The sequence below is a fragment of the Talpa europaea genome (genome assembly GCF_964194135.1).
Source record: "Talpa europaea genome assembly, chromosome: X".
Lineage (NCBI taxonomy): Eukaryota > Metazoa > Chordata > Mammalia > Eulipotyphla > Talpidae > Talpa > Talpa europaea.
In genome coordinates, this window is record NC_140081.1 from 23,211,485 (window position 1) to 23,231,750 (window position 20,266).

General features: G+C 40.0%; 1 protein-coding gene across 1 annotated transcript in view; it reads left to right on the forward strand.

Annotated features, from left to right (window-relative positions):
• Positions 1–9,744: 9,744 nt before the first annotated feature.
• CYBB (cytochrome b-245 beta chain) overlaps positions 9,745–20,266 on the forward strand; it is a gene marked incomplete at both ends in the record, with an annotated part of 35,683 nt that continues 25,161 nt past the window's right edge. The window contains 3 exons of the mRNA XM_084258046.1: positions 9,745–9,789; positions 12,599–12,694; positions 14,516–14,626. Of these exons, the coding sequence (XP_084114172.1) occupies positions 9,745–9,789; positions 12,599–12,694; positions 14,516–14,626 (252 nt within the window). The remainder of the gene's footprint in view (positions 9,790–12,598; positions 12,695–14,515; positions 14,627–20,266) is intronic.

The following is a 20,266-nucleotide window of genomic DNA, read 5'->3' on the forward strand; positions in this document are numbered from 1 at the left end:
TTAACAAACATCAGGCTTCATGGACTGAACAGGCTCTTCATACACATGGTTACTGCAGCAAGCAGTCAGCAGCATCTAGACTGTCAGGAGACTGGAAATCAAGCACCATTCTGATCAGTCCTGTGGGTAAGAGATATATTACCTGCTGCAAACAGCGCAGGAGATTAGTGTTCAAGCCTGTGAAGCCTTAGCCTTACAAAAATGGTTCTGCTGGCTCAAGAAAGCAGTAATATATCAGTGCCCAGATTGAAATCTCAGTTCTGACATCAAGTAACCATGCAACTCTGTGCAAGTTACTTTATCTCCCTGGGGCTCTCATCTGTAAAATGCTGTATGAGTTTCTTATTGCTGCTATAACAAGTCACCACAAGCGGACTACCTTAAAACAGCGCAAATTTATTTTTTATCATTCTGGAGGTCAGAGGTCTGGAATAAGTTTCACTAGGCTAAAATTAAGGTGTCAGCAGTGGAATGTTTCCTTGGGGAAGTCCTAGAGGAGACTCCATTTCCTTGTGTTTTACAGATTCTAATGCATTCCTTGCATTCCTTGGCTCATGGCTTCTTCCTTCATCTTCAAAGTCAGCATAGCATCATCTCTCCTCTCCAATTTCTGCTTTCATCCTCACATCCTTTCTTTATGGCCCAGACCTCCTGCCTCCCTCTGAATAAGCATCCTTGCGATTATAGTGGGCACTCCCAGATATCCACTGTCATCTCTCCACCTCAAAATCTTTTTTTTAATAGATCTTCAATCTTATTTTTTTAATAATAAATTTTATTTTTATATTCCCCATACAATTGCAACCCCCCCATTCTGATCCCAATCCCTCCCTTCCCGCCCCCCACCCCCCCAAAAGTTTCTCTGGTTCATAGTTTTTTGTTGATTTTGATTTTCACTTTCTTATAGTTATTCATTTTCCTGCTCCCTTATTTAAGTTTTCTAGATTCCTGCTATGAGTGAGACCATCCGGTATTTTTCTTTTTCTTTCTGGCTTATTTCACTGAGCATGATCCCTTCCAGCGCCATCCATGTTGCTGCAAATTGCATGTGTTTATCTTTTTTGAATGCTGAGTAATATTCCATGGTGTATATGTACCACATCTTCTTGATCCAGTCATCTATTTTTGGGCATTTGGGCTGTTCCCAAAGCTTAGCTATTGTAAACAGTGCTGCTATAAACATAGGGGTGCAGGTGTTCTTTGGAATGGATGTTTCTGTGTCCTTTGGGTAAATACCTAGGAGTGGAATTGCTGGATCCTATGGAAGTTCTATGTTTAGTAGGTCCAGAAATCTCCACACAGCTCTCCATAGTGGTTGGACCAGTTTGCACTCCCACCAACAGTGCAGAAGAGTTCCTTTTTCTCCACACCCTCGCCAACATTTGTTGTTGCAAAGTTTTTTTTTTTTAAATAATAAATTTTATTTTTATATTCCCCCATACAACTGCACATGCCCCATTCTGACCCCAATCCCTCCCCTCCCGGCCCCCACCCCCCAAAAAGTGTCTCTGGTTCATAGTTTTTTGTTGATTTTGATTTTCACTTTCTTATAGTTATTCATTTTCCTGATCAGTTATTTAAGTTTTCTAGATTCCTGCTATGAGTGAGACCATCCGGTATTTTTCTTTTTCTTTTTGGCTTATTTCGCTGAGCATGATCCCTTCCAGCGCCATCCATGTTGCTGCAAATTGCATGTGTTTATCTTTTTTGAATGCTGAGTAATATTCCATGGTGTATATGTACCACATCTTCTTGATCCAGTCATCTATTTTTGGGCATTTGGGCTGTTTCCAAAGCTTAGCTATTGTAAATAGTGCTGCTATAAACATAGGGGTGCAGGTGTTCTTTGGAATGGATGTTTCTGTGTCCTTTGGGTAAATACCTAGGAGTGGAATTGCTGGATCCTATGGAAGCTCTATGTTTTGTAGGTCCAGAAATCTCCACACAGCTCTCCATAGTGGTTGGACCAGTTTGCATTCCCACCAACAGTGCAGGAGAGTTCCTTTTTCTCCACAACCTCGCCAACATTTGTTGTTGCTAGTTTTTTTAATATGTGCCATTCTCACTGGTGTAAGATGGTATCTCATGGTAGTTTTGATTTGCATTTCCCTGATGACAAGTGATGTTGAACATTTTTTCATATGCCTGTTGGCCATTTGCATTTCCTCTTCAGAGAAGTTTCTTTTTAGCTCTTCTGCCCATTTTTTGACTGGGTTATTTTCTTTGTTGTTGTTGAGTCTCATCAGCTCTTTGCAGATTTTTGTGATCAGTCCTTTATCATTAGTGTTGGGTGCAAAAATGTTCTCCCAGTTGGTGGGGTTTCTCTTTGTTTTTGTTATTGTCTCTTTTGCTGTGCAGAAGCTCTTTAATTTGATGTAGGCCCAGCTGTTTATCTTTGCCTTCACTATCACTGCTTTGGGTGATGTGTCTGTAAAGATGTCTTTGAAGTGCAAATCACGTAGTGTTTCGCCTATATTTCCTTCTATATATTTTATGGTTTCAGGTCTTATGTCTAGTTCTTTAATCCATTTTGAGTTGATTTTTGTGTATGGTGTGAGGTAGTGGTCAAGCTTCATTCTTTTGCATGTAGCAACCCAGTTTTCCCAGCACCATTTATTGAACAAACTTTCTTTGCTCCAATGCATAGTCTTTGCTCCTTTGTCAAAGATTAGTTGACCATAAATCTGTGGGTTTATTTCTGGATTTTCTATTCGATTCCATTGGTCTGTATATCTGTTCTTGTTCCAATACCATGCAGTCTTGATGATTATGGCTTTGTAGTACAGTTTAAAGTCTGGGAATGTGATGCCTCCATTCCCTTCTTTTTTTTTTTTTTTTTAAATTTTATTGTTATATTCCCCATACAATTGCAGCCCCCCCATTCTGACCCCAATCCCTCCCCTCCCGCCGCCGCCCCCCTAAAAGTGTCTCTGGTTCACTTATAGTTATTCATTTTCCTGGTCCCTTATTTAAGTTTTCTAGATTCCTGCTATGAGTGAGACCATCCGGTATTTTTCTTTTTCTTTTTGGCTTATTTCGCTGAGCATGATCCCTTCCAGCGCCATCCATGTTGCTGCAAATTGCATGTGTTTATCTTTTTTGAATGCTGAGTAATATTCCATGGTGTATATGTACCACATCTTCTTGATCCAGTCATCTATTTGTGGGCATTTGGGTTGTTTCCAAAGCTTAGCTATTGTAAGCAGTGCTGCTATAAACATAGGGGTGCAGGTGTTCTTTGGAATGGATGTTTCTGTGTCCTTTGGGTAAATACCTAGGAGTGGAATTGCTGGATCATATGGAAGCTCTATGTTTAGTAGGTCCAGAAATCTCCACACAGCTTCCACAGTGGTTGGACCAGTTTGCACTCCCACCAACAGTGCAGAAGAGTTCCTTTTTCTCCACACCCTCGCCAGCATTTGTTGTTGGAGAGCTTTGGCTATTCGGGGTTTTTTGTGATTCCATATGAATTTCATCAATAATTGTTCTATTTCTTTGAAGAATGACATTGAAATTTTGATTGGAATAGCATTGAATCTGTATATTGCTTTTGGTAGGATGGCCATTTTAATAATGTTTATTCTCCCAATCCATGAGCAGGGGATGTCTTTCCATTTCTTTGTGTCTTCTTCTATTTCTTTTAACAGTATTTTATAGATTTCTTTGTATAGGTCCTTTACCTCTTTTGTTAGATTTATTCCCAAATATTTGATTTTTTTTGTTTCAATAATAAAAGGGATTTTTTTTTATTTCTTCTTCTTCAGATTTATTGTTTGTGTATAGGAAGGCTACTGACTTTTGCGTGTTGATTTTGTATCCTGCCACTTTACTGAACTGATTGATTAGTTGAATTAGTTTTTCTGTGGAGTTTTTGGAGTTCTCTATGTATATTATCATATCATCTGCAAATAGTGATAGTTTGACTTCTTCTTTTCCTATTTGGATTCCTTGGATGTCTTTCTCTTGTCTTATTGCTCTGGCTAGGACTTCCAGTATTATATTGAAAAGCAGTGGTGAGAGTGGACATCCTTGTCTTGTTCCAGATCTTAATGGAATTGCTTTCAGCTTTTCACCATTGAGAATGATACTGGCTGTTGGCTTCTCATAGATGGCCTTTATGATGTTGAGGTATGTTCCTTGTATCCCAAGAATTTCAAGGGCTTTTATCATGAATGGGTGTTGCACTTTGTCAAAAGCTTTCTCAGCATCTATTGATATTATCATATGGTTTTTATATTTCTTTTTGTTGATGTGTTGGATAACTTTGATTGATTTTCGCATGTTAAACCATCCTTGTGTCCCTGGAATGAATCCTACTTGGTTGATTCACCTCAAAATCTTTAACATAATCACATCTGCAAAGTCTTTCCAACCATGTGAAAGTAACATATAGTCAGGTTCTGGGGATCAATGCATTGACATCTTTGGGGGAACAATATTCATCTTACTATACAAATGGGGATGATACTTTTACACACCTTATGGGGTGGTTGTGAAAAAAATGAGAAAAAGCACATCAAGCACTTGGCATGTATAAAATGCTTTACAGATGTTAGCTGTTGTTCAGACCAAGATAAAGCAGTAAAATTCTTTTTTTCAAGAAAAAAAGAAAACAACCAACTTACCATAGGAGGCATACTGAAAAGTTTTAAATTCAAATCAATGTATTAGGGAAAGAAAGCAGACTCCTTACCACACTCCCCCAGGGAAGGACAGCCATGGTCTTCCATTCCAAAATTCAGCTGGCTCCAACACCTGGTCCTAAGAACCAGATCAGGAGACCTGGGAAGAATCCGAATATTTAAAAGCCCTAATCTATTATGGACTGACATAGTTGCCCTTTACCCAACCTTTAGCTACACCCAACTACATGCTAAATCTTGCAGTTTTGATATTTGATGTCAAACCGCCTCTAACTCCTTCAGGGCAGTTTCCCCCAGGGACTCAAAAAAAAAAAAAAAAGAGCAAGGAAAGGAGAATTCAAGTTCCTGGAATTGCACAAATGATGGCAGCAAGGTATGCATAATTGTGAGGGACCCCTCCCAACCCAGAAAGAAGAAATCATAAAAAACAGCTGTCCCAGAGCTTGCCCAGCAGCGTCCAGTGCTTTCACTCTAATCAACTCTGTTGCTGGCTTGATTCTGGTGCTTTGTGAAATTCTTTTCTCAAAAGCCACCAAGGATCCTCAACTCTTGCTGTTCCCCAATCAATGATTAGTGAGAGAAAACATGTAAGCATTCCTCATTTTCTTTTTTATTCCAATCACATTTAATATAGAAAGTTAAATATTTAACTCTTCCTCACCAGACAGTATCAGTTTCTGTGAAATGAAACTGGTTCATGCCACATTCTTAATGCTTTTAACCACCTAGGTCAGTAAATTTCCTCTTCCTCCCTGAATGTTTCTTCTTTTACTTTGTTATTTTCTCCCTCAAACAGGAAATAGAACATCTGGATTCCAGCAGCCCTATTCAACGTTTTACTAACCTATGTTTATGGAGTAAAAGTGGGTTTCCTTGTACCATGCTTTAATAAGAACCCTTTTAGGTACAAGTGGTAGAAAGCCAAGTCAAACAGGGTTTGTTTTTTTTTTTTTTTTTTTTTTTAGGCAGGGAGTGGTGTGGTGGAAATTAATGTAACTGGGTTGGCTACTACAATGTGGCTACTAGGTTGAACTTCAAAAATAAAGAACTTATTTTCCCTCGCTGTTGGCACCTATAAGGATTTTCTCAGTGAGGATAGCCATCTTGCCCAATGTCATTTATAGTCACCCCAGCTTCAGCTCTCCTGATAGGTTTGCCAAGGCCTTGTAACTACCTGCTAATTCAACTTCTTCTGCCCACTCTTGTTTCCTTCCTTTCCCCAAGTACTTACTGCGGGGACACTATATAACACAATTCCTGAACACTGTTCTCTAACTCAATGTTCGTTTCCTGGGAAACTCAATCTGCATGAATGACCGGGTTGCCCAGGAGTCAGGCAGATGACATCTAAGCATTCAAACATTGTCATCACATTTGTCTCTAAATCTCTCCATTTTTCGCCAGCTACTGATCTGGTTTTGTTGTGTTGGCATCATTCTTACGCAGTTTCTAAATGCAAGTTGGTAGAGATGGTCTGTGGAGGCAGTAGTTATGCATCATTCACCAAGAAAGAAAAGCTTCACTCACTTTCCTCCAGAGTTCCTAACAACTTCCCCCTCATGTAAGGAACTACCTGATCTTCCTTGGGTCAAGTGACCAGACCACCCATGGGACAATCACTGTCCAGGGGAATGAAGTCCTTTCATTTGTCACCTTTAGGCAAGGAATGTGGACCACATAACTGATAGAGGCAATAAGAGTGGGAGCAGATCTGGAAAGAACAGCACAAGCACAACAGAGATAAAGGGAACAGAAATCATCATCTCCAGGAACAAAACTCACTGGAAATCTTGGTGTAATAACATACTTCCCTTTCTTCGACATCTGTACACATCCATAACTGACTATATTAGGAGGCTTTTTTATTTCTTTTTAATATTTTATTTATTTATTTATTTATTTATTTATTTATTTATTTATTTATTTATATATACAAGCACTGGGTACAGTCAGAAACGCAGGAGAGTGAGAGAATTCACCAGAGCCAGAGCTGGGAGCAGAATAGGCAGACTGACCAACTCAGTACACTGCTGAGTGGAGCAGCAGGTGCAGCAGGAGAGGTCTGTGCACCATGTGGGACCCTCGCCTGGTGGCCTGGGATTGAACTGGCACTTCAGAGGCTGTGGGCAGCTTTGCAGCCCAGCACTCAATTGCTGTGCCACCGGGGAGGCCCAGGACCCTTTTTTTAAATTGGAGATATGAAGAAGGAATCATATTCTCAATACGAAGTCAAGGAATTTTCTGGAAACTTGGGTCTGCTTCTCTCTTATTTTCTCAGCCACAGATACATAGAATTCCAATCACAAGCCTGAGGGTGTTGGTTATTATCATCTCCTGGGAGGGGAGAGTGCTTTCTTACATTCACTGCAGTCTAGCTTAACACTAACAGCTTAGGAGACAGTGGAATCCAAAGTAGCTGAGAGAAGGAAATATGTTAGCTAATACATAGAGGCTCAGTTTTCTTCATTCTCCATGTCCTGTCAATACCAGTCTAGCAATACCTGTTGTTCCTTTATCAAACTCTCTACCTGTCTTCCCAACAGCAATGCATGTTACAATTTACTTGAGCAATATTCTCAAAAGGGAAGTTACTTTCTGTGAAAGAAAGATTTCACTCTTCACTGCAACTGATCTCTCTTCCTCCAGCTGTGAAACTGATTGAGGTTCTTAAGGCTCTCAGGAAATCTCTACTCACAGCCCTGTGATTACTTTTATAAAGGAGAAAAAAACTATAAGAGGGAATGTTTGATTACCCGCAGGAAATAGTCTTTCTTTTTTTGAATTTTCTTCTCAAGTTGTGGAGGGAGAAAAAGGGAGTTAGAAATGTTCAAGAAATAGGTTTACACAAAACAAGGAATGTGATTTCCTCTTGCGTGAATATTCATGGTCACCTTTCCATTGCCTTCCCGGCAGAGCACAGGTATCAGGAGGTAGATGAAAACATGTGGGAGAGAGTTAGATAGGGAAGATGAGTCAGTAGACTGGGAGCAAGGAAAGGGAGTAGAGAGAAGACTGATAATGTCAAACAGCCCAATGGGGCAGGAGTCATCCCTGTGGAGGAGTGTGAGAGTGACTGAGGGAGGAAGGACCTAGTTTTTTGTTTCTTTTTTTATATAAAGATTTATTTATTTATGCATACAAGAACTGGGGTATAGGCCAGAGGTGTGGGGGGTATGAAGATTCACCAGAGACAGAATGGGGAACAGAGAAGGCAGATTGACTGAAATACATTGCTGAGGGGAGTAGTGGGCCGGGCAGGAGAGGTCTACTGCGCCATGTGGGTTGCTCCCTGGCCAGGGATCGAACTTGTGTTGCAGTGGCTGCAGATAGCTTTATAGGTTGCATCTTAACCCCTTGAGCCACCAGGTTGGCCCAGGGCAGAATTTTAAGGTGCTTTCTGCCTTATTAGGCATACATGTCTCACTTTAATTACACGAGGAAATGAGTAGAGGCTTGAATTACTTTTGTATCAGTCAAAGTCCAGTCAGAACAACAGAAGCCACCATGTTTTCAACAGCGGGGCTATTGTATCAGGAATTTGTGACATGGATGATGGGAAAGCAAAGAATATCATTGTGGGTGTAGAAACAACATAAAAAACAACTACAGGAAGTGGTTGGCACCCTCATGGTTGGAGGGAAACTAGCAGGAGGTGGTATAACTCAAGTCCCAAAGCCAGGGCCATCTAGCAGGAGCTAGAACTGTAACGGTGAAGGCCAGCAGGAGCTCATGCCACAGAGGGATGTGCTGACTGTGGGAGCCAGACCCCTAGTGGAAATGCAGCCACTTCAGGGGTGCCTCTGATTGCAGAAAGCTAAGGGAGGAAGCACTCTTACTTCTCCCTTGCTCCTCATCCTCTAAATTGGCCGAACATAGTGGACAGCAGAGGGCCCAGGAGGCTGGCAAATATAATTCTCTCTGAAACAGAGCAGATCTAGGAAAGGGTGGAGACTAGATCTCAGAGTAAAGAAGCAAATAACTGGCACATATTTTGATTGTCTAACCAGGTTTCTTTGACTCCATCTCTGTGTGGAACGGAACCATGAGGCCACCTGCCCTTTATGTGGGTTACATATGATCTAAAAGCAATGGAGGTCACAGTTGAGTACCTCTTCTGAACTATTAAAAAGTGAAAAATAAAATTACCAATTGTCTTAAGTCTGGAGGACATTTCATAAACAACAACCAAAGGAGTTCGCGACTCTCCTCTTTTTTCTTCTCATTCCCTTTTTGTTTGTTTTGTGCTCCTTTTTAAAACCAAATTTTATTGATCAGTCATTCATTTACAAATCTATATTCTTTTGGTGGTACAGCTTCAAACCTCCTCTCATTCCCTTTGGGATCACCCCTTTTACCTCTCTATTAACTCTAGCTGTTGTACAACCACTCTCATTCATTAGTCAATTTTCATCTCATGTTGAGGATGGCACCCTACCTTCCTATCTCTCTCATGTCCAGGGCACTGGGTAGCAGTCAGGGAAAATAATGCTAAACCTAGGCTTTGACATCTACAACATCTCACATAGCTTTGTTCTGTTTACATACTTAGCCTAAAGATGTCATGTCTGCTTGGGAATACTAGAGTCATCCGAATGTTTAGTATATTTACTATATTTTAATTTCCTGTAGTTGTGTCTGGCATGATTTTCGATGGCATTGGTACAGTCATGATAACCAGGTGTCATGGTTAAAATTATAGCCAAATTGTTTGGGTTGCAATTCCCAACTCCACTATTTCCTATTTGTGTGACTTTGGCCAAGTAATTTAACTATTCTGGATCTATTATTATTTCTTCTTCTGTAAATGTAGAATTTATTCAATAGAACTTATTATATACTGAGATTTTATGTGTGTGTCTTTGTGTGTATATACTTATATATGTATATATGTATGTAAGTATCAGCTCATAACTACTCTCATTTATATGCACACGTAAGTGTATGCATATAAAACAAGCTTTTCAGTTAACCAATGATTAGCTAATTTCTGATAATAGAAAAGGAAACAGATTGCACCAAGTCTGCTGTTTTCATTTCCTCATGGGAAGAAACAGCATAGCAGAGAAGAAAGTCAGACACAAGTCACTGCATCTCTGCCACCATGGGGAACTGGTTTGTGAATGAGGGACTGTCCATCTTTGTCATCGTAAGTAATGATAAGGGATAAATTATCTTACTTGTCTGATTTCTCTTAGGAATTAAATAGAGAAAAGCTATTTTTTTGTTTGTTTGTTGGAAAAAATTGTGTTGAAACTGATTCATTGTGTGAATGTAAGTCTATTTATAAGCAGATCAAGTCCATTCTTCCAAAATTATTAATGGAAAGGCTATATCTAGGGGCTTAACTACACCTAGTTTAGATCTTGAATTTTTAGAACTAAATTATCCAGCAGTTCACAGAGGATGTAGAAGGCATTTCATGCTAGTAATCTCTGAGTCTGAATTGTTTAGTAATGTTTGCTCAGGAGCACATTTCTTTTTATGTGTTTAAACCACTTTAAAAATAACCAATTGAAAGTTTATGCCATTTTCCAAATAACAAGTACGAGATTGGCTCATGTATGAGAAACTGGGCTTTATTTCAGTAATCACACCAAAAATAATTGTTGTCACATTTAAAAATTACTTTCATTTCTCTGCTATTAAACTTTAGTTAACTGCAGGGTCTACAAAAATTCAAGGGAGGAAATCAAAATATCTACTCTCATGTCTACAGTGTATAGGATATATAATTAAATGTATATTAATATTAATCAATAGTCTACCTTGATAAACAATCTTTGTAAGTAAATGTCAAATAAACATGTTAATTTCTCCACTTTTAGCATAACAAAGACAACTATATTTTTAAGATAGTCTCAGCAAACAATTATGAACAATTGGATAGATAGAAATGTGATTTATAGGGCCTCCCCTGGTGGCACAGCGGTTGAGCACTGGGCTGCGAAGCTGCCCGCAGCCTTGCAGCCTCTGCAGCACGAATTCGATCCCCAGCCACTGGGTGAGGGTCCCACATGGCGCGCAGACCTCTCCTGCCACGCCCGCTGCTCCCCTCAGCCTTGTATTTCATCAGTCTGCCTGTTCTGTTCCCTGCTCTGGCTCTGGTAAATTCTCTCATCCTCCCGCGCTTCTGACTACCCAGTGCTTGTATAAATAAATAAATAAATCTAAAAAAAAAAAAGAAATGTGATTTATAAATAGCCATTCCAAATAGCCAATGAAAGCATAATACATATGCCAAAAAGAACACTTACAAATGGAACCTTTGACAGAAGTTATCATGAAATATTGAGTCTTTGAATTTCAGAGTTAGAAATTAATGACATAAATAAGAACACAAAAAGAAAAATACCGGATGGTCTCACTCATAGCAGGAATCTAGAAAACTTAAATAAGGGACCAGGAAAAAGAATAACTATAATAAAGTAAAAATCAAAATCAACAAACAACTATGAACCAGAGACACTCTATGGGGGATGGGGGGCCGGGAGGGGAGGGTTTGGAGTCAAAATAATAGGGTTGCAATTGTAAAAAATCTTAAAAAAATAAAAATAAAAATATATAAATAAGAACAGCAAATATTTTCTTTTAAAAAACATTGGCACCAAAGCAACTTTCTAATGCAATATAGAATTCTTCTGATGACTCAGAGCTGTGAACTTGATTTCTTATTACCATTTTAAGAACAGATTAAGCCTATAGAGGAAAAAATCCAATTTATACATTTAGCTCTTACCACAATTTTCCTCAAGAAAATGGCCTCCTATATTATATACTTGATATACTCGAATGTGAAATCAGAGCTTGGAAATCAAGAGGAAGAACGAATGAGAAGGTTAGGAAATGGAGAAGTTATTTTGGCAGCTTCTTTCTCAAGTGTCTGTGGAATTTTAAAAACTTCAAACCAGTTTTTAAAAGATCACTATGGAGCTGAAGATAGAGGACTAGGCAGTGTCACCACTTGATGCAGTCAATGCTTGGGATGAAATGAGCAGTCACTGTCTAGAAGGGCCTCTTTTAAAAAAAAATCCGGTGCTCCTCACCCCTTTATTCATGCCTAATAACCCCTCCTTCAAACGTTAAATGAAACTTACTAAATAGAAGTAAAGGCTTGACATTGTAGTTGATGAGACTCTCACTAAGGGAGTTAGGACGCTATGTGGTAGAGGAAGATGATAGGCAGCTGTGAGAACAGAACACAGGTCCACTGGTGTGGGGAATTGTATAGTGACACAATCTTTCTCCTTTTAAGAAGAGTTCCCCACTATCACCTAAGGTTAAGAAGAAAAGAAGATGTGCCTCCCCTGGTGGCACAGGCGGTTGAGCGCCGCGCTGTGAAGCTGTCCGCAGCCTCTGCAGCGCCGGTTAGATCCCGGCCAGCCAGCGAGAGTCCCACATGGCGCGGCAGACCTCTCCTGTCATGCCCGCTGCTCCCCTCAGCAGTATATTTCGTCAGTCTGCCTGTTCTGTTCCCTGCTCTGTCTCTGGTGAATCCTCTCACTCTCCCGCACATCTGGCCTGTACCCCGGCTCTTGTATAAATAAATAAATAAATAAATAAATAAATAAATAAATAAATAGATAGATAGATAAATAGATAGATAGATAGATAGATAGATAGATAGATAGATAGATAGATAAATAAATATTTTTTAAAAAAAGAAGAAGAAAAGAAGAGAAATAAAGGAGGGGAGATAGACTGATAATAACATGGCAGACTGGCAAAGTAGTAAAACAGTCACAAGGAACAACAAGGTGTACAAAGGTTAATTACAGAGAAGTGTCATGACCCCGTTGTAGGAAAGAGCTGGCCCCAAGTTGGTTACGCCATGTTTGTAACTACCGTGGATCAAGGCTGGAGTTGGGAAATCCTAACCTTGATGTGACTCCAATCTTGTATTAAATGGACCTGTTGAAATGCAAAATATTGATGTGATCCTTTTTTCCTTTGGGCAGCTGCTATGGCTGGGGATGAACGTCTTCCTCTTTGTCTGTTTCTACCAAAAATATGATCGTCCAGACAAGTACTACTACACTCGAAAACTTCTTGGGGTAAGTATGAGTTCCGTCTCATACAATTATCAACTGGCTGACATTTCTTATCTGAGATTCTGATTTGTATTCCTTTTCACATTTTTTTTTATAAATTTTATTGTTATATTCCCCATACAATTGCAGCCCCCCCATTCTGACCCCAATCCCTCCCCTCCCGCCCCCGCCCCCCTAAAAGTGTCTCTGGTTCATAGTTTTTTGTTGATTTTGATTTTCACTTTCTTATAGTTATTCATTTTCCTGGTCCCTTATTTAAGTTTTCTAGATTCCTGCTATGAGTGAGACCATCCGGTATTTTTCTTTTTCTTTTTGGCTTATTTCGCTGAGCATGATCCCTTCCAGCGCCATCCATGTTGCTGCAAATTGCATGTGTTTATCTTTTTTGAATGCTGAGTAATATTCCATGGTATATATGTACCACATCTTCTTGATCCAGTCATCTATTTTTGGGCATTTGGGTTGTTTCCAAAGCTTAGCTATTGTAAACAGTGCTGCTATAAACATAGGGGTGCAGGTGTTCTTTGGAATTGATGTTTCTGTGTCCTTTGGGTAAATACCTAGGAGTGGAATTGCTGGATCATATGTCCTTTTCACATTTTAAATAAATATTCTCATAACCCAAACAACACCCTTATCCTTAACCCCCCCCCCCACCCAACTGCAACTCCCTGGACCAAGGGTCTTTAGGCCTTCCAGTGTGGAACAAACTGAAATGTGACAGAGGGTCCCAGCAGCATGCTTCCTGCCCCAGGAACCACAGTGCCATGATTTAGCCTAAAGGAGAACTCAAATACTGTCTCTGAGCCAGAAGGCCAGGATGGAGATCTGAATCCAGGATGACATGGGTGGAACAAGTGGGACTTTCCATATTCTCCAAATCATCTCCTTCCTACCAATTCTGTTCATAGACAGCCCTGCTCCTAGAGACATGTTATGAACTGATCTTCAGAAATGAAGCCTTTCCCTATGTACAAAGCCTTTGAAGAACTTGCCCGAAGGTCACATTGGTTAACTATCCAAACAGAGGGAAAGCCCCTGACTTTGCTTGGGTCCTTTAGCATTCTCTGTTTCCTTGCATTGCCAGATCTCCTCTTTATCACAAATGAAAATAATTGCAATTACAGCTGCCCCCAGAGGATATCATTTGTTATATCATGCTGAAACCATGAATTTATCGCTTAATAACATTAATTTTAACTATTATAAATATGATTATAAGTAATTATAATATGTAATTATACTACATTATTATAATTACTGTTAATGTCTTCAGGTTGACGCTTAGAAGGATGATTTCCCTGTCTTTCCCCCTCCAAAATATGCAACTTCTTTAGGCATTATAAAGATAATTATAATGCCAAAACATTGCACCACACCAATTTAAGTTGCTGTTGAGGTCAGTCTAAAAAAAAAAAAAAAAAAAAAAAAAAAAAAAAAAAACCTTCTTTAAAAAGATTCTGTTTCTATACTGAACCCTAGTTAATGATATGCTGATATGCATGCTTACGTATTTAAGGGAAAAGGGAAAGTCTGCAACTTACTTCAAAATGCCTCCAAAAATAAAATGAGCTGATGGACGGGGTGGGGGTGGGGAGGGCAGATGGATCAATAGATGGATAGACCTGTGATAAAGCAGGGTAAGGGCCAGATTAAATGAAGGGGTCCCAGCAGGTCCTTAAGGTAAACCCTTGGCTCTAAAGAACCTTCCTTTCCAGATGACCACTTGTCTCTGCTGTACAAGTCTCGAGCTGGGGATGTGGGGGTGGGGAGCTGTTTCTGTGCCTAGTGGAATCACTCTACTTCTTATCCTGCCTCTCACAGCCAGCGCTGGCATTGGCCAGGGCCCCTGCAGCCTGCCTGAATTTCAACTGCCTGCTGATTCTGATGCCAGTCTGTCGAAATCTGCTCTCCTTCCTCAGGGGTTCCAGTGTGGTAAGAACAAACATTTAGAAAATTTGAGTTCCTCAAAATGTAAAGGTGACCAAGTGAAATGTCTTTCTTAGAAAAAGCAAACCAATGGTTTGTGAGGATTCCAGCCTCTGCAGAACGTCTGTGAGCCAAGTCATGACTGATGCTCTAGTTTAGTTCTGTATTAGTTGTTGATGGCGCTCCCTGGCACAACCATTTAACCTGAAACAGACATTAAAAAGATACCAATCAACCTGTACTGCTAACACTAGCAATAAAGCACATGTGCATGTACACACAGCCAGGCACGCACAAAATAATATCCGTGCATCTGTATAAACAGGGCTTTATGAGACCGACATGAATCCTGGGATTCATCTTACAGTGCTGTTTTCTCCCCAAAATTTCAAGTCAGAGAAAATCTCTTTTGCGGCAGACATCCCAGTAGATGGAATCAATGAGTGATGAGTTACCCTGCAATAATGTAACTAATAAGTATTGGCGCCATGGAATTGGGGAGTTCCGAGTTTCTAAATGTCCAGTGCTCCCTCAGCCATGACTTCAACAATTTAGTGAGCCCCTAAATGTAGTATGCTAGAAGAAAAAAAAAAAAAGAACACTTTGTAGGAAAAACCTTTATAACTTATATAATGGTATATTCATTTTTATTAACATTATTACACCAAAATGAGAAACAAGGAACTTAGAAGCTACACACCCACTCAAGGTCACATTGGTTAACTATCCAAAGCAAAATATCATGAGTCCCATAGAATGTAACAAATAAAGAGCTACAGGGGATCAAAGGAAGCAGAAATTATCTCAGGTGGGGCTGGAGATGAAGAAAGACTAGGGAAGGTGGAATCAGACATGGGCACAGGAGGAAAAGAGTCTCTAAGGGGTGTATATGAGAGGGAAAAACATTCTACATGGAGAAAATGGCAAGAGCAAAAGCTCAGACAATGGTGAGGAAATCATATTTTTCAGAGCCTATGATCAACACAACTTGGAACTTGTCTTTTTTTTTTTTTTTTTTTCCCATTCCTGAACACACTGAAGCAGGTAGCTGGGAAAAGTTAAGGGTTGGTGCCCTGGTCAGATCTGTTTCACTGGCTCATGAGTGACTCCGTTTTCTCCTTTTAATAAAATTATGTGTTTCATATTAACTAACTTTTTTTTTTAAATATTTATTTATTTATTTATACAGGCACTGGGTACAGTCAGAAGTGCAGGAGGGTGAGAGAATTCACCAGAGCCAGAGCAGGGAGCAGAGCAGGCAGAAGGACCGAAGTACACTGCTGAGGGGAGCAGCGGGTGGCAGGAGAGGTCTGCGCGCCATGTGGGACCCTTCTCCGGTGGCCGGGGAGCAGCCGGGATGGAACCAGCGCTGCAGAAGCTGCGGGCAGCTTTGCAACCCAGCGCTCAACCGCTGCGCCACCGGAGAGGCCCCATATTAACTAACTTTTAAATAATCACACATTAAGGAGAGATCATTTATAGAGGAGCGAAGCAAGCAATCTACTGGAGGAGAATGGAGGGATTGTAAAGGACAGGTGTCTGAAGTGAGGCTGGAGAGGGGAGCTGGAACTTTGCTGGTCAAAGAGTTAAATTTATAGCTGAAGAGTTAATAACAATAAATTTTGTGATCAAAGGATGTTTACGGGAAGGAAAGTGATCTAAATTGTCAATAACAAGTAAAACTTGCCTTGAACTCTGTCTCAGTTTTCCTAGTCATATTAATTTCACATTGATACTAAGATTTTTTTCTTTAAGAACACTGATACAACACTCAATTTATTAATCTAAGATTAGGGGGTTATAATACCAATAGACATTGATTACAGGATTTGCAAATAATCGTCTCAACCTAAGACACCACATTTGACTGCAAGTTTGATTGATGAGCTACTTTGATTGATGAAGTACCATGTCTTGTACAGTACCCTCCCGGGTGCTTAATGATATTCACACACTATAACTGTTTGTGTCTAGGGAGGCACATTCACTTTCATTCTCCTCCTGTACCCTGATACTTTCTATAATAGAGGAAGTAAACAGGCAGTGTTTTCACCAGAATGGCCCATGAAGAAATCCTCATTGCCCCACCACGCTCAAGTTGCACTGCCGTTGAGCTGCCCCTCGAGCAGTGCATGTTGTAATGGCCGCTGTTAGGCTTCCTGTGACCCAGGAGGGACCATCCTCATGAAAGTCTCAAAAATAGGTGTGAAATGAGGCTACTCTTCAAATTACGGGGAAGTTCAGCTCTGTAACCAGAGACCTGTATGTAAAAGAAAATATTTTTAAAATTAGCTCAAGCAACATTCTTGTATGGACATGGTGTGCTCAGGCCTCCTGGCTTCCCAACCTGAAATGTGAACTCTGCAAAGGAACCTTCTTTTTCTATTAAGATTAAAGTGAGTGAGTACACTGTGTCTCATGTGGGAAATCATAACAGCTGCCACTTACTGGGTCTTCATATATCTCACTTCATGGAACCTGCAATCAAGACAGTGAGGTGGGATTGAAATTAATGTAGGAGCATTAGAATTCAAACCCAAATCCATGTGCCCCAGAACTTATTCACTTTCCTAAACTCCAAGCTGTCTTGTTGCAATATTATGGTCTTAGAAAGTCTATGATGTATATGAATGTTTGAGCAACTGAGTAATTAACCCACAAGTGGCAAGGATGTTGTACCTTCAAGGATTCATTACCAGGACAGTATGTGATCTCAGTAGTTACAGAACTTCCTGTTCAGTTTGTAATGGTCTTAATTATTTAGACTTTGTTTTATAACCCTTCTGATAAGCTGGAGAAAGAAAGTCTGAGGTTTGACCCACGCTGGGAAAGATATGGGTAAAGGCTCTTTGTTGAGGGATATGGAGAAGGAGCTCCGCTTACAGAAGTTCCCAAAGAAATCTTAATAACTCCAGCTTGCCGTGAAGAAACCAAGTTCTAGCTGGGTGGAAGTTCTAGTCTTACGATCAGAAAAAACAGGAAGGTGAGAGAGTGAGCATTTACGTGTGACTTTACAAAGTCTGAGAGTGAGAAGCCCTTAGCGTGACTCTACTGCTAACCATGTGGTCTAGGGCAGTCTCTTGAACTTCCTGTCTCATATTCTGTTGTGTGTGTGTGTGTTTTTTTTTTTTTTAGGTGAAGAGCAGGTGAGATAATGCAAATGTACAAATGAATATGATATTTTAAAGGTTTATTAATTGATGAAGCCTGTCAACTAGTGAGTTGTCAGTCAGCAAATATACATTGAGTACCAACTATGTGCTTAGCACTGAGTAAAGTGTAAGACACAGATGGGTCAGGAGCTCAAGGCGCATAGAGCTTTATGGAGGAGATAGAGAATAAGCACCTAATTTCAAAATTATAAAGAGTGCCATGCAAGTAAAGTGTGTTCTTCCTGTTCATCATATATTCTACTGGCAACATTACACTAGACATTACTCTCAGCTTCTTTGCATGAGTTTTCTAGATTCGAGTTTGGTTTTTGCAAATCCTCTCAAATTGCATATAAATGTCTCATTCAGATTCAGTGATGGCACATGTGGCGAGGCCAGGTGTATGCAAAATAGAACTTTTAAGTTTCTGTCACAGCCTTGTTATTTTGCATTAAATATGCTCTTCTTTTTTGTTCCATTTCTCAATTTTTGAATTTTTTCTTCAATATTTGAATAGCGTGTGGAAACCTGCCAAGATGACTCAATAATATCCCTCACACTTGAATGATAGTTCATTGAGATTGGGCACGGCTGTAGGTGACAGTAATAGAGAAACTTCCCTTTAGATGTCAATGGAAAAAGCAAAGAGGCAATTCAGGAGGAAGCTATGGGACATGATGGAAGCTTCAATAATTGCTATGTGGCTGCAATAATTCAGAAGTGACACAAAAGCACAAAAATTGTGTCTTTATATTAAAAAAAAGATGTATCTGCTTGGTGGAGAGGAGCAAAAAAGATTCACTGGCAGCGAAGCCCTTCCTTCTCATCCCACCACCTACCTGTTTTGTCCTCACTTTAGGAAATGGTGAGGAAATTGTACCTTGAAGTCCTATGTAAGTATGACTTCTGACTTCTTTTTAGATTTTTTGCTATTCCTGATCATATCACAGCACATACGAGGGAAAAATGAGGATTTGGGATGTTAATAAAACCCATTCCAGCCTCCCATGAGGGACAAGTACCCTCTGTTTATCCTTTTAATATAATATATGTGTTTCATAACAGGTAGCTTTTTTAAATTGACCTATTAAGATCAAGCAGAGTATTAGTGAATGGGCCTTGTATTTCCCAAGTCGGTATCTCCATTGTTCTGGCATTCAAATAATTTTTCTCTAAAGGTCTGTTGCTAAAGTTGATATGGATCATGGAAACCTGTGTTTCATATTTTTGATGATTCATATTAATGATGATAAGGATAAACGATGGAAACAGTATAAAGACCACAACCCAACTACATTCTTTTTCTTTGGATGCACCGTGCAGGAGCCAGTATATTCCTCCTCCCCCCCATTTTCAAAATGATTTGCTAGCAAGTAGAAAAGAAAACACTGTGGCAATTGTAGCTATGTGGGTAAATATATTTCTTTGCCTTTTGAATAATCATAGGTTCTATGACAGTGAAATTGTAGCTCTTTTAACCAAATCATATTAAAGGATTTTTAAAAGCACATGACAAATTGCTCTGCCTACAGAAGCTTACCTGCTGGCCAGGGAGTTAAGCCATACTAGATGAAAAGTTAAATTATGATACCAAAAAAATCAATTCTTTATTAGCCACCTTTCAGTGGCTCTCTGAAGTAGGCCTATAAGGGAAAACTGATAAATAGGTGAGGAACCTGAGCATATTGTTTGATGTCACACAGCTAGGCTGGGCTCCAACACAGGCGTGTTATGTGACAGCAAGACTCCAACCACATTCCATCATTCCAATAAAGACTATATTAATTTCCTCTTGCTGTGTAACAAATTTCCACGAATGCAGTGGATTAAAACAACCCCCACGTAGTCGCTCACAATTCCAAGCTCACTCTTGTCAGCAAAACTCAGTTCCTTGCTGTTGCAGGACTGAGGTCCCTTTGTCTTTGCTGATGGTCATCCAGGGGCAACCCTCAAGTCCTGGGTGTTCCTGTATTCTTTGCCAGGTGGCTCCCTCCATCTTCAAGCCAGTGAAAGCACGTCAAATAATTCTTGTGCTTTGCGTCTCTGACTGCCTCCATCTCTGACTTCTAGACCCAGCTTTAAGGGACACATATGATTGGTTCCACCAGATCGTCTCTCTTTTAATGTCAACTTGGGGCTTTTATTACCTCTGCAAAGTCTCTTTTGTCATATTATGTAGCAAAAATGAAGGCATAGCATCCCATCAGATCACAGTGAGGTCCCACCCACACTCAAGAGGAGGCGATTATATCAGGTCTTGGGGATCATCTTAGAATTCTGCCTACCACAGGAACTCTTTTATTTATTTATTTATTTATTTGTTTGTTTGTTTATTTGTTTGTTTTAATTTATACAAGAGCTGGGGTACAGTCCAGAGTCACGGGAGGGTAAGAGGATTCACCAGAGACAGAGTGGGGAGCAGAATAGGCAGACCGAAATCACTGCTGAGGGGAGCAGTGGGTGAGACAGAACAGGTCTGCCTCGCCATGTGGGA